The sequence below is a fragment of the Hippopotamus amphibius genome, chromosome 3 (assembly GCF_030028045.1).
Source record: "Hippopotamus amphibius kiboko isolate mHipAmp2 chromosome 3, mHipAmp2.hap2, whole genome shotgun sequence".
Classification (NCBI taxonomy): domain Eukaryota; kingdom Metazoa; phylum Chordata; class Mammalia; order Artiodactyla; family Hippopotamidae; genus Hippopotamus; species Hippopotamus amphibius.
Genome location: NC_080188.1, coordinates 160,798,218 through 160,813,795, shown reverse-complemented (window position 1 = coordinate 160,813,795; position 15,578 = coordinate 160,798,218). Strand labels below are relative to the sequence as shown.

The 15,578-nt window shown below is 36.1% G+C and overlaps 1 protein-coding gene across 1 annotated transcript in view; it reads left to right on the top strand.

Annotated features, from left to right (window-relative positions):
* The window catches only part of INTS7 (integrator complex subunit 7), a 97,243-nt gene that overhangs the window by 6,449 nt on the left and 75,216 nt on the right, over positions 1 to 15,578 (top strand). Inside the window, exons 2-4 of the mRNA XM_057728173.1 lie at positions 5,906 to 6,035; positions 8,691 to 8,837; positions 9,969 to 10,106. Of these exons, the coding sequence (XP_057584156.1) occupies positions 5,906 to 6,035; positions 8,691 to 8,837; positions 9,969 to 10,106 (415 nt within the window). The remainder of the gene's footprint in view (positions 1 to 5,905; positions 6,036 to 8,690; positions 8,838 to 9,968; positions 10,107 to 15,578) is intronic.

Below are 15,578 nucleotides of genomic sequence, written 5' to 3'. Positions count from 1 at the left end.
GCTGGCTGCAGTGTTCATAGTGTACAGTAGCAGCAGCAATGGCCTCCACATTCCTAGATGACAGGAATGCTAATTCTGGTGCTTCCCAGCCACGATAATTTTCCTTGTCTAATCTGTTTGGCAGCATGGAGTTAGGTGTTCCTAGGAGGTTAGCCTTGAAACTTGTTTGTTACTTTAATAAACACTCAATTTAAACTCATTTCCTGCCTAATCAGAGTTAGCTTCTGTTGCTTACAGCTAAGAACTCTGACTGATACATGCTACCTGGAAATGTATGCTATTTTGAAAACTTGATTAATGTATCACAAATCGCAAGTTTATCGTAATTTATGTTATTCCTCTTCAATTCTTTGGAATTTGTCATTCCTCAGAATTATACCACTCTGAAATCCCATTCAGGTATCTCTTCTTTAATCTTAATCTCTATCCTCTAGTTGCTCGCTATGAATACATTTTAGCATAATAGTTAGGACCAGATTGCCAGGATTTGAATTCCATCTCTGCCATTTATTAGCTGTTGTTTCTTAGGCAGGTCACTTAACTGTTCTTTGCCTGTGTCCTCAGCTTTAAAATGGAAATTATTGAATAATACCTAACTTGTATGAGTATAGTGAGAGTTTAATACATGCAAAATGCTTATTAGAGTATCTGGCGCAGAATAAGCACTGAATATGCATCCTCATCATCCTCATCATGATTAACTGCTATTTCAACCATTGTTTATTTTCACTCAGACCTCAGTATACTCACCTCTCTACTTCCCTTACCTCTTAGTCTCTTTGTGTTTTTAATTCTTTATCCAGCTTAGATTTCATGGTCCCTCATTTAGTTAACTTCATTAAGTTTCTTACCAGTACTCATCCAGGGTTCTATTCTAGTCCATGTGTGCCCAGAGGCAGCCAGAAATTGCTACACAAAGTCATACAACTGGATATGTGGCTATTACCAGAAATGATACAAACCCAGACTGGCCTTCAACACAGACCTGCCATACTACAGTGTTTCTTTAGTAAGGACTCTCCCACCTTCTTCAGTGACATTTCAGATTTTTAAATTAAAAAACAAAAACCCCAAAATCCTGGGTTTTGTGTGAAATATCATTTCATTTTTAAGCTTTGACAGTGAATTCAGAACCTATAAAACACTGTGTCATAAAATTACTCTGAGGGCCACATTCAGCAGCCGACTAGTTTTCAGTTCAATAAGATAAATGGCAGAGGATAACTTAAGGATCTACTTGGCTGTCTTCTCAAGGCAGCTAAACGGATGCCTGGGCCCCCGCCCCAGAGATTTGGTGGGTTGGAAAGGAACCCTAGCATAGATAGTTTTGAAAAATTTCACAAATGTTCCTGATGCAGAACCAGAACTGATAAACCAGCAGGCTAGCAAAATGTTCTGCACATTTTAAGTGAGAAATAAGTTTAGAATAATGAATTTCACTGCTGCCAAATAGATTTTGACTGAATAAGCAGTTTACGGACAACTTATTTTAGTTCTTTCTAGTTTACCTGCATGTTGCAACTAAGTTGAGCACTGTTTAGCTCCAGACACCGGAAAGGAAGAGATCTCTGTTTCTTTGGTGGGAGAATAAAAAGTATTGATAAAATGTAGAAGCAAGAATCACATTCCTCCACAGTGGGTCTTATAGTGGCATTCTTAGGATCATTGGTCTTTTGATCAGGGCATTTTTCCTGAGATTTGTCGTAGCTAGCAACAGAAATAAACTGAATAGCCTCTCTTAAATCCCTCTAAGAACAAGATCTGCTTGTGCTGGGAACCTGTTTTCAGGTGCTTGGCTTATACTGGGGTTGAAATTGGACTAGTAAGCAAGCTGGGTACCATACTGCCCCAGTCTAGGATTGTTGCTGCATTGTAGGCCTTAATACACTTCTCTCTTCTCTTGCACCCTAGCTTCTGACATTCTGAGCCAGCTTAGCTTCTCATTTCCTCTCTCATAAGACTCTCATATCAGAAAATAAGCAAGACAGTTACTAGCTCATGTACCTTAATGGCTCTGTTATAGGAATGAAGGTCTACTTTATCTTAAAGAAATAAAATTTGACCAAACTAGAGAAATCAAAACATTTCTTTGGCCAGATGCAAAAATTATCTTTGGTCCTTTTTTTTTAATATAAATTTATTTATTTATTTATTTATTTTATTGGCTGTGTTGGGTCTTCATTGCTGCACATGGGCTTTCTCTAGTTGCGTTGAGTGGGGGCTACTCTTCATTGTGGTGTGCGGGCTTCTTTTTGCAGTGGCCTCTCTTGTTGTAGAGCACGGGTTCTAGGCACGTGGGCTTCAGTAGTTGCGGCACATGGGCTCAATAGTTGTGGCTCACAGGCTTTAGCGCGCAGGCTCAATAGTTGTAGCGCATGGGCTTAGTTGCTCCGTGGCATGTGGGATCTTCCTGGAGCAGGGATTGAACCCGTGTCCCCTGCATTGGCAGGCGGATTCTTACCCACTGCGCCACCTAAGAAGTCCTTATCTTTGGTACATTTTAAATCAGCATGTTTAAGTAAATAATTTGGTCTGTGGTTCTGTTTTTAAGGGGAAGATAAAGCAGATCACGTTCTGTTGAGGAGACTCCCTGTACATGGACTGTTTCCTACTTTACCTTTTTCATCCCAACCAAGGTTAATTTACTGCAAACAGAATTTTACTATCCTTTGTATCAGTCAGCTACTGAGAGAGAGAGAAGAGAAAGAAACATTTCCAATTACTATGGGTTCTCCCAGCATTCCCTCTCCCCAGCACATGTACATAAACACACATCTCTTCCTTCTCTGTTCTCTCAGCACCATCCTCGGACTTGCCTTACTTTTTCTCCCCTTCCCTTTTGTCCTTCACTGCCCTATCTGTGTCCCCTGACCCCTTTTTCAAGGCTACAGGAGTCATTGCCAGTAACCTAGAATGTCTCTATTGGTACTGCATTTAGTGGGAAAAAGACTCCTAGAGCTCCTAGTGGCAGTTCTTGTGTGTGTGGAAGTTGGTGGGTGAGGGGTGTAAGGAGAAGGGAGCAAGCAAAGAGGTATGTTCTAAATATCTCAATTAGAAATTAGAATTAACTTTGAGTTAATTTTCCCATAGGAACTTTTATTATAAGTGGTTATTAGATTATGGAGTACTGTGAGTACTGATAGCGCTATTTTTTTTTTCTGTGAGGAAATATATTCCAAGTACCAGATAATGAACCTAAGTGCACCTACAGAACTTCACTCGTTAGTAAGTTGTAGAAATTGCATGTGCATATTTACTTTGCAGTTGTCGTCTGTATTGAAACAAAGGGGCAACCAGTAAAGAGCCCTTTGTCAACTGGGGAAAAAACAGCACAATCTAAGAGTTGTGATTTGGGTTTTATTCAGTGTCTTGCTGAGGACTGTAGCCCTGGAGACAGGCTCCCAGATAGCTCTGAGGAACTGCTCCAAAGAGATAGAGGGAGAGGTGAGCATATATGTGATTTTGGCTAAGGAGGAGTGTGTGCAGTCCACCATATGTCTCGGTACGTTACCACTAGTCTTCAGAAACACATATGTCAGTTAATGATTTTAGTGCTTTTCTAAGTGTGAGAAGATGCAAGAATCTGGGTTCATGATTTTTTTTTCTCCTGAAATATAACTATCTAAGGGCCCATTTTGCCTGTTTTCCCTAAAGCACGGAGTGCCTCATCTTGTTCTTTGTCCTGAATTCCTTTCAGGGTGTGCTGTAGGTCAGCGACTTAATCCTTGTAGAACTGAATGGTGAGCGACGTTCCTTGTTTTACACCTCAGACAAACATTTCCTTTGTCATTTTTTAACAATGAACAGACTACTGAGCAGAGATGTTCTAGGGCACTTCCTCTTGTGCAGTTATAAATCAACATTTTGTAAATGGCAGAATACTAAAAGGAAAATATTTGAAGGTGATACTGTTAATTCTGTATCAAGATACTCATCCTCAATGAATTTTTTTAAGGATTGAACATTAACTCTTTTTGTTTGTTGGATTTTTTAAAAAATCAGATTCATTGAGGGAATTCCCTGGCGGTCCAGTCGTTAGGACTCAGCACTTTCACTGCAGAGGGCTCAGGTTCAGTCCCTGTTTGGGGAACTAAGATCCTGAAAGAGAGGCCAAAATAAAAAAGGAGTCATACAATAGTCTTTTGGGTCTGACTTCTTTGACTTAGCACAATGATTTTGAGATCCACGCATGTTGTTGCATCAGTAATGGGTTTCGTTCTATTGCTGAGTAGCAGTCCACTGTATGGAGGTAACCACAGTTTGCTTATTCATTCACCAGTTGATGGACTGGGTTGGGTTGTTTCCAGTTTGGGGCTGTTGGGAATTAAGCTGCTGTGAATATTTGCATACAGATCTTTGTATGGATGTGTGTTTTCAATTCACTTGGGTAAATATTTAGAAATAGCATTGCTGAGAATAGAAGAAGCATGCATTTACCTTTCTAAGAAATGACCAAACTGTTTTCCAAAGAGCTGTATAGTTTTGCATTCCCACCAGCAATGTATGAGTTTTAGTTGCTCCATATCCTCTTTAGCACTTGGTATTGTCAGCCTTTTTAAGTTTTTTGCCATTCTAGCGGGTGTGTAGTGGTATCTGATTGTGATTTTTAGTTTACATTTCCCGGGTAACTAAGGATGATGAGCATCTGTTGGTGTGCTTATATTTGCCATCCATGTTTCCTCTCTCGTGAAATTTCTCTTCAAATCTTGCCCACTAAAAATTGAGTTTTCTTATTATTGAGATATAAGAACTATGGATAAAGTCCTTTATTAGATACATGTTCTATAAATAATTTTCTTCCAGTATGTGGCTTGTTTTTTTTATTCCCTTAATTATATTTTGAAGAGCAGAGGTTTTTAATTTTGATGGAGTTTTAACTTACCACTCTTTAATTTTATGATTTTTTTAATCTAGAAAACTTGCTTTTTGTGTTTTATCCAAGAATTCTTTGCTTAACCCAAGCTTATAAAGATTTCCTCTGTATTTTCTTCTATATGATTTATAATTTTAGCTCTTATATTTGGGTCTCTGGTTCACTTTGAGTTAAATTTTGTGTATGGTGCAAATTAAGAATTGAGTTTCTTTTTTTCCTTTCTCTGCTTTTCTTTTTTTTTAATCTCTCTTCTGATTTCTTCTTTCACCCTTTTACTTCTTTCAGTGATTCATCTTATTGGTTATTTTTAAGTGTGTTGCTTGATTTCCAAATATTTGGGAATTTTTAGGTATTTTTCTCTTACTGATTTTTAATTTAATTCCATTATGGTCAAAGAACATACGTAGTATGATTTCTGTACTTTTAAATTTGTTGAGATTTACTTATGGCCCCGAATATTCTATCAATTCAGTCTTTTTTAAAAAGTACTTTTTTTCATTATTCTATACCTGAGTGACACTTTACCAAATTACTATTTCGTATGCTATTTTTATTTTTGAAAAGATAATGAGTTACAGTTGTACTTTAATTGTTAAGAATGATTGTTCGGACTTCCCTGGTAGTTCATTGCTTAAGAATCCACCTTCAAACACAGGGGATGTGGGTTCTATGACTGGTTGGGGAACTAAGATCCCACATGCCGTGAGGCAACTAAGCCTGCATGTGCCACAACTGCTGAGCACTGAGCTGCAACTAGAGAGCCCGTGTGCCATGACTGCAGCTCCCACGTGCTCTAGAGCCTGCATGCCACAGCTTGAGAGAAGCCTGTGCGCAGCAAGGAAAGTCCCGCATGCTGCAACTAAGACCCACCACAGCGAAAAATAGTAAATAAATAAATGAATAAATAAATACTAAAAAAGAAAAAAGGGAAAAAATGTTTGTTATTTTACTGCGTGAATAGTTTTACTCTGTAATACTGTGTTGGTATTTGCTATTTTGTAATCTGTTCTTCCCTTTTTATGCTTTTCGTAGGTCTAAGATCTGGCAAACTTGGTGAACAGTGTGAAGCAGTTGTCCGCTTTCCCAGGCTCTTTCAGAAGTATCCATTCCCCATTCTCATCAATTCTGCATTCCTAAAGTTAGCTGATGTTTTCAGAGTTGGGTAAGTCTTTTTAAGGTCTTGGTGTCCTGAAGCACTTTGTTCATATTTCTTTGTTTTATATTGTGGTCTGTATTCTTTTTGCCTTTTTGGACTTCCACATGGTTCATTACCATTTTAGTGGACGCACAAGGCAATTCACAACAAATTTTGGTGTGAAATTTAATGGCATTTTAAGCAAAAGTGAAGGATATAAGTCAGAGAGTACTTATTTCTTTGGGGGACAGGATAATTCAAAATTAAGACAACCTTAATATATTATTGTATATCTTGGAAATATCTATGGCTTTGTACAGATCATTTTGAGAAGTTTCTGAGTTAACAGTTTATTTATAACATGAGATTACATGTTGCATAAGATTACGGGTTGAGTAACTTTAAGAACACATAGCCTCGAAATTGTGAAGTACCTGAAACATGTCAGCAAGCACTGAACATACACCTATTTTTTTCTTTTTGCCATTCCCTCTCCCACTTCTTTCCACCATTCTCCATGCACTCGCGTACTTATACACACACCAAATCAGACTTGGAGAAAAGATGTTGTAGAATTAGCTCAAGAGGAGGATGACACCCCCCCAAAAATAATAAATAAATAAATAAAATAAAATTAAAAAAAAAAAAAGAGGAGGATGACCATCTCCTTGGTTGTAATATGATTGTGGAGACTGAATTTGGCTCCAGGGCATCTGTCGGCATTACTGCTGTTTGGCACCTTGCAGCAGGACTGCAGGCTTTGTTCATGGGTTGTGCTTGGTACTCGTCTTGTGTACAGTTGGCCCTCTGCATCTGAGGGTTCTGCATCTGTGGGTTCTACCAACCATGGGTCCAGAATACTTGGGAAAAAAAATTCCAGAAAGTTCCAAAGAGCAAAACTTGAATTTGCCACCCACTGGCAACTATTTACATTGTATTTACACTTATTTATATAGCATTTACATTGTATTAGGTGTTGTAAGTAATCAGAGATTTTTTTTTAATTTTTAATTTTTACAATAAACTGCAATATTTAGAGTGTACAATTTGGTATCCCAATCTCCCAATTCATTTCCCCCCCAAACCTCCCTGCTTTCCCCACTTGGTGTCCATATGTTTGTTCTCTACATCTGTGTCTCTATTTCTGCCTTGCAAACCAGTTGATTTGTACCATTTTTCTATAGTCCACATATATGTGTTAATATACGATATTTGTTTTTCTCTTTCTGACTCACTTCACTCTGTATGACAGTCTCTAGGTCCATCCATGTCTCTACAAATGTCCCAGTTTCATTGCTTTTTACAGCTGAGTAATATTCCATTGTATGTATGTACCACATCTTCTTTATCCATTCATCTGTTGTTGGACATTTAGGTTGCTTCCATGTCCTAGCTATTGTAAATAGTGCTGCAATGAACATTGGAGTGCATGTGTCTTTTTGAATTATGGTCTTCTCTGGGTATATGCCCAGTAGTGGGATTGCTGGGTCATATGGTAGATCTATTTTCCGTTCTGCAAGGACCCTCCATACTGTTCTCCATAGTGGCTGTATCAATTTACATTCCCACCAGCAGTGCAAGAGCGTTCCCTTTTCTCCACACCGTCTCCAGCATTTACTGTTTGTAGATTTTCTGATCATGCCCATTCTAACCAATGTGAGGTGATACTTCGTGGTTTTGATTTGCATTTCTCTAATGATTAGTGATGTTGAGCAGCTTTTCATATGCCTCTTGGCCATCTGTATGTCTTCTTCGGAGAAGTGCCTATTTAGGTCTTCTGCCCATTTTTTGATTGGGTTGTTTGTTTTTTTGATATTGAGCTGGATAAACTATTTATGTATTTTGGAGATTAATCCTTTGTCTGTTGATTCGTTTGCAAATATTTTCTCCCATTCTGAGGGTTGTCTTTTCGTCTTGCTTATAGTTTCCTTTGCTGTGCAGAAGCTTTGAAGTTTCATTAGGTCCCACTTATTTTTGTTTTTATTTCCATTATTCTAGGAGGTGGATCAAAAAAGATCTTGCTGTTATTTACGTTGAAGAGTGTTCTTCCTATGTTTTCCTCTAGGAGTTTTATAGTGTCTGGCCTTACATTTAAGTCTTTTATCCATTTTGAGTTTATTTTTGTGTGTGGTGTTAGAAAGTGTTCTAATTTCATTCTTTTACATGTAGCTGTCCAGTTTTCCCAGCACTGCTTATTGAAGAGGCTGCCTTTTCTCCATTGTATATCCTTGCCTCCTTTGTCATAGATTAGTTGACCATAGTTTATCTCTGGGCTTTTTGTCCTGTTCCATTGGTCTATATTTCAGTTTTTGTGCCAGTACCATACTGTCTTGATCACTGCAGTCTTGTAGTATAGCCTGAAGTCAGGAAGCGAGTTGATTTAAAGTATGTGGGAAGATGTGCAAATACTATGCCATTTTATATAAAGGATTAGAGTCTCCAAGGATTTTGGTATTGGCGAGGTGGGAGTTAGTTCTGGAACCAATCCCCCTCCCCACTGCGGAGATCACAGGATGACTGTACAGACTTTTAACTCTTTTAGTGGTAAAACAGAGACTATTAAGATTGAAAAACATTAACCTGTTGCTAAAATTTATTAATTTCATTAGTGATGCTTTGATTCCTAATTAAATATTACTTTCCTAAAGTGGTCTAATTTATTTTATCTGTTGTTTTTCATAGAAACAATTTCCTGAGGCTGTGTGTTCTTAAAGTTACTCAACAAAGTGAGAAGCATTTGGAGAAGATTCTAAACGTGGATGAATTTGTGAAGAGGATTTTCTCTGTGATTCATAGTAATGATCCTGTAGCAAGAGCCATCACACTCCGGTTGGTACACTCTGTTACACTGAGTCACCACAAGAGTGTTTGAGTTGTAATTATATATCCCCAAAAGGCAATATATTTACTTTTATCATTTTGAATAATAAGAATTTATTTTTATTTTTTCTACTAAGACTCAATGAGAAAATATGGTAACCATCCTAATCTGTAAATGCTTTGCAGCTGACCATCTATGACACTGTTTTGGTAACTTATGTTTGAAATATTCCTCTTTGTGGATAGATGTTCTGATCTGATAGCTTGAGTGGGAATGTGGCTTCGCCTCAGCTTATTTTGAACTTTTACCTTCCTGACCTTGTTCTGCTGTTTCACATTAGTTTTCTGTATTCATCCTTGGTTATGTGCTCATTTTTTATTTGATAATTTAGATCTGGAGTCTTTGGAGAATGTCAGATATAACTACCTTAGTTTCTTCAGCCTTTCCTTTTCTTTCTTGGCGTTAAAAAAATTTTATGTTTTTAATTTTGTTAGAATTTCATTTTGTAAGCCTTATATCCAGTTTGAACCATATCCTCTTTTTAGGTCTGTCATCTATGAGATTATATGTATAATTTTTGGATTTTTGAAATTCACGTTCCTAAACTTGCTCAATTCTGATATGAGCCCCAGGGTGCATGCTCTACCTCTCTTCTCTTGATGTTGAGGAGAGATTTGAAAATCATGATACCAGTAATTACTGATGTCAAAAAAAAGACTGGGAAGTCTTACTTTTTTTACTTGGTAGATCTGCTTAATAACAAAAATATTGAACCCTTAATGCTTTGCTAAAATGGACTTCTTTATACAACATTGGAAAATTGATATTTTGATGCTTTAATAATTCAGAAGTTTTTTTTATGGGCTCTCTTTGGTACTTGGTGTGTGCTTCAACATTGATTTTTCAAAGTTTTGCTTGTGTTAAATAAGCCATGGTAATTTTTCTGACATATTGAAGTATGGAAAAGTGTTTAGAATTTGAGTCACTGCTCAGTTTCTAAAATTGGTACTTTAGTAACCTGAGATTTATGGAGTGACCTATAAACTTTGGTTTTGGTAATTTAGCTTTGCCTGTTTCTTCTTTTGCTGACCTTGAGCTTCTTTTATTTCTGTTTTTCTTGGGTTTCTCTGTGTGTGTAGGATGTTGGGAAGCCTGGCATCAATAATTCCCGAGAGGAAGAATGCTCATCACAGTATTCGTCAGAGTCTGGATTCACATGATAATGTAGAAGTCGAAGCTGCTGTTTTTGCCGCTGCTAACTTCTCTGCACAGTCAAAGTAAGCATAGGCCTTTTATTATTTGGCTTCCCAAGAAGAGGTTTTGAAGGAATAACTCATCTACATATATAACAGTAAGGGATACAGAAGAATGTAAACGGCTGGGTGTATTTCCCAAGAGGGTTTCCATTATGTTGGAAACAGGACTTAAATGCATAAAACAGAAAAGTTAAGTACAGATGTTGGCATTAACTATAAATGAAATTAGAGTTTCCAGAAGGACAGGATCAGCATGGGATTAGAATAGTTGGGGAAGGCTTCACTGGGGAGCAGAGGCTTTGTATACTGAAGAGCCTTCCCCAAAAGCACATAGTCCTACTACTAAATTGCTGCTTTCTTACTGTCTTCTTGAGTTTAGCTTTTTGGCAGTAGAACTGTGCACAGTTTAACAGAGATAGTAACTTGAGTTGAAACCAATTTTAACTTCTCTGGGATGTCATGTTCTAAATTATCATCTTATAAAACAGTATATCTCTATCTCTGTCTCTATCTATATATATATATATTTTTTGGATGAAATGTTGACCATAGTTGTATTACTGTGTTTGACTTCATTGATTATCCTCTCTAAAAAATTTATATTAGTCCCTTTACTGACTGATGTAAAAGTAGCATTGCTTTCTGGAGGGCATTTTGGTATGTAATTAATGTATTTTGTTTTAAACATGTACATCCCTTTGACCTAGAAAATCCACTTATAAGAACTTATTCTAAGGAATCAGCAATGTGTACTATTTACTTGCAAGGATGCTAGTTATAGGGTTATAGTAACCAAAAAAATTAATAACAACTTAAATTTCAACCAGTGTGCTAATAAAATAGATATGATCATAAAATGAAATGCTTTATCAGCTTTTGTAACGAATATATTTTAGAAATACATTTGGAAACAGGTTACATAGTAGGTTATATGATATTATAGATTTATTTAAAAAAGTATTTCTATTTATGGAATATAAAAAGACTAGAAGGATATATATCAAAATATTGTCTTTGAGTGGTAAGATGGTATCTTATTTTTCTTTTCTTTTTTACAAATTTCTGTGTATCCTGCTAGGAGCAAGTTTTTGTTTTATAATCAGATAACTAATGAATTTTTTTAAATCAAAAGTAGCATTTACATTAAGAGCCTCTGCTAAATTTGGATAAGACTTGAAATAGTTAATCACCAACAATCTTTCTTTATATTTTAATTATATGCATATTCATCTATTCAGCTGCCCTTATCAAACCAGATTTCCAGTATTACTCATTGGAAAAGGAAATTACAGAATAGAAAGCCTACAGTCTTTAATTTACTGATTGAAAGTAGTAGGTGTGGCTAAAATTGAGGAAGAGAAGTATCTGAGTAAAGACAATTCCTATTTGTCCTTTTGCAAGTTGGCACTTTTTCTTATTGAGAATCATGGTATTGAAAGAACTTTTTAAAAATTGCTTTTATTGCTTAAGAGTTATATCCAGTGAATAGTTATCATCTGATCACCACTGTGAAGGTGTCAGTACTTTTAAATCTGTCAGATTAAGTATGTACTTGGAGTAGCTTCAAAAATAGTTTTCTAAATTAGGTAAGTTTGTGATTTAGTGATTAGATTTTTCTTGTAAGAATCATTTTTGGTCCAGTTTTTCTCTTGTGTTATTTTCAGAAGCTAATTTATCAGCTGTGGAATTTCTGATCTATCTTGGAAAAGATTGAGACTAAGTAACATAGAAACAACATGATTCTTCATTCATAGACTTGATGACCAATAAACATTTAACAGTTTATGTAGAAACAGTTTTTCACATACCAGGCTTCGATATGGTATACTTGTTATTTGTGATATTTAAAAATACCAAATTAGTGCAATAGGAAAGTCTGAAGGACCCATCTTAATGTATCAGAGTGTGAAATTAAGGAAATAAATCTTTTTCAGATTAGCATTTACCTCTTCCCCCAGAAGTGATGACCTGGCTTGAGATCAAGTATCTCAACCAATACTGACAGATTTTCATCTTAGTGTCTCTACCAGTTTTGGATCTTAAACAAATTAGAGTAACTGGCCAAAAAAGAATTTAAGAATTTATTTAATCCTGTTTCCATGTGTCTGCTACCATAACCACATGTAACTTGTTCTGAAAAAGGTTATTATTTTTAAGAGCTAGTCTCAGAGCAAGGAGTTGCAAACCCAAATGCCTTCAGGGACCAAAGAGGCATTGTCAATGAGAGACGTGACCTCTAGTGGTAACTGTGGTGAACTGAGGAGTGTGCTCACCATCTAAAAAGGGTAGCTGCTTCTGGGTACTAGCAGATGGTGACAGTGCAGGAATGTATGACCAGTGTTGATAGATCTGAATTTTGGAGTGGGGGTAGGGGGTGGAAAGAAGTTGGAGAATCAGATGATTCTATTTAGTCTCACCACATGAGTCTATAGATTCTTAACCAACTCTTAATGCTGACATTAAGAATTTTTAAAAATATTATTAGACCAAAAGAAAGAAAGACAGAAAACTGCAGGCTTCTAACTTGCCATTTATTGACCCTAAAGGCCTATAACAGATTTTTAAACTTTGAGTTGTTATAAAAAAGTTATTATATAGTTAGTGAAGAAATGCTTAGTGAATATTCATTATGTCCAGACTCTGTTCCAAGCACTAGGAGTACAGGAGTGGAAAAGATGAATGCCCTGTTGTTATCTAAACACAAAATAGTTTCAGCTGCTCATTAATATTACAGAAAAATGTAATAGTTTTGTTGTTGTAATGATGACCTGAGTGAGCTACTTAGGTAGAGTGATCAGGGAAGGCCTCACTGAAGAGGTGACATTTGAGCTGAAACTGAGTGCTGAAGAAGAGGCAGCCATCTAGAGGAAGGATGTTACAAGCAGAAGAAATAACAAGTACAAGAGCGCTCTGAAATGTGAACAGGTTATCTGTACATACCTAATCTACCTCTTGCTGTATACCTGAAAGATGTTTATAGCCTACTTTTTCTTATGGAATGTGAGGCTGATATCAGAGCAATAGTTTTCAAACTATTTGGTATCAGAATCCCCTTACACTCTTCAAATATTATTGAAGCCCTCAAAGGCTTTTTTTGTTTATGTGGATTATATTGGTTGATATTTACTATATTAGAAGTGAAAATGCCTAAATATTAAAAATGTTTATTAATTTAAAAAATAAAAAATTCCTAATAGGGTAACATAAAAATATCCTTATGAAAATAATTATTTTCGAAAGCAAATTCAGTTTTGTGGGAAGAGTGGCATTGTTTTACATTTTTACAAATCGCTTTAACGTGTGACTGGATTCTCACATCTGATTCTGCGTTCACTGTTTCTGCTGCAATGTGTTATTTTGGTTAAAGTATATAAAAAAAAATCCAGCCTCACACAGATATACGTAGTTGGAAAAGAGAGGGGTATTTTTACAGGCTTTACAGGTAATTATGGACGTTTCTCTTTGATACTATACCAAAACTAGAAAAATGTTTGTTCTTAAGGGTTAATTGCCGTGTGAACTCTAAAACCATATCAGTGAACATGTACTGTTGCATTGAAATCCATTGCCATCTCTAATCCGTATATGGTTTTATATCTTAGATATTGGTCTTTTGGAAAATACTGGTTCCACTGTGTTATGCAAGGCCTACAAGTGTTGACCCTTCTCCTTGTAAAATTCAAAGGATCACATTTGTTAACTATTATCACTGATCTCATCAGGAAAGTCTTTAAATATTAAGCTGTCAAGCTCATGGTGACAGATACAAATTTTCTGAAATGCTAATATTTGCTTAGAAGCTAAGATTAGCAAAAAATTTTCCCAGTTATTTTTCTTAAAGTTACAAGCTTACTTTATTCATCGTTTTAGAAAATATCTGCAAATAGCCAACTCTGAATAATTATGGAGTTTCATGAAAAAAATGGCTAGTTCATCTCATAATTCAAATGATTGAGGGACTTCCCTGGCAGTCCAGCGGTTACTACTCTGCACTTCCACTGCAGGGGGCATGGATTCCATCCCTGGAACTAAGATCCCGCATGCTGTGTGCCCAAAATAAATAAATTAATTAATTAATTAAAAAAATATTGTGAGTACAAATGATTACGTGGTACTTTTCCTGCAGACAAGCACTGTGTACTTTATGTGTGTTTTCCATTTTGTCAGAGAATATTAAATAATAATGGCAGAAAATACTTTATATAGACATCCATCAAACTGCAAAAAGGAAGTATTTCATGCCTTGTATATCATTTATCATGACTAAGAGCCAAGTTTGATCATATTATCTGTCATGTTTCCTTATGCTTTGTACAATGTTTTATCCCAAGCATTTATGTTATTAATAACTTTTGCAACATTCAGTAGTGTTTCAACTATAAAAAACTCAAAGGCAACACCTTGGAAAATACTTTACACATATATAATATTTTTTAAATGGCTACTTTATTTTTATTTTATTTTTTTAATTGAACTATAGTTGATTTACAATGTTGAGTTTTAAGTGTATAGCAGAGTAATTCAGTTATACATATATATTTATTCTTTTTCAGATTCTTTTCCCATATAGGCTATTACAAGATACTGAGTATATAGTTCCCTGTGCTACACAGTAGGTCCTATTGGTTATCTATTTTATATATAGTAGTGTGTCTATATTAATTCCAAACTCCCAATTTATTCCTCCTCCCCCTCCCCCTTGGTAACCACAAATCTGTTTTCCATTTCTGTTTTGTATGTAAGTTCACTCGTATCATTTTTTTTTTTTGAGTCCACATATAAGTGATATCATATGGTATTTGCCTTTCTCAGTCTGGCTTACTTCACTTAGTATGATAATCTCCAGGTCCATTCATGTTGCTGCAAATGGCATTATTTCATTCTCTCTTATGGCTGAGTAATATACCATTGTGTGTGTGTGTGTGTGTGTGTGTGTGTGTGTGTGTGTACCACATCTTCTTTATCCATTCATCTGTTGATGGCCATTTAGGTTACTTCCATGTCTTGGCTATTGTAAATAGTGCTGCAGTGAACATTGGAGTACATGTATCTTTCCAAATTACGGTTTTCTCTGGGTATATGCCCAGTAGTGGGGTTGCAGAATCATATGGTAACTCTGTGTTTAGTTTTTTAAGGAGCCTCCCTTCTGTTCTCCATTGTAGCTGTACCAATTTACCTTCCCACCAACAGTGTAGGAGGGTTCCCTTTTCTCTACACCCTCTCCAGCATTTATTGTTTGTAGACCTTTTGATGATGGCCATTCTGACTGGTGTGAGGTGATACCTCACTGTAGTTGTGATTTACACTTCTCTAATAATTAGCTCATGTTGAGCATCGTTTCATATGCCTTTTGGCCATCTATGTGTCTTCTTTCTTCTATGAAATATCTATTTAGATCTTCTGCCCAGTTTTTGATTGGGTTGTTTGGTTTTTTGATTTTGAGCTATATGATCTGTTTGTATATTTTGGAGATTAATCCTTTGTCTGTTACAT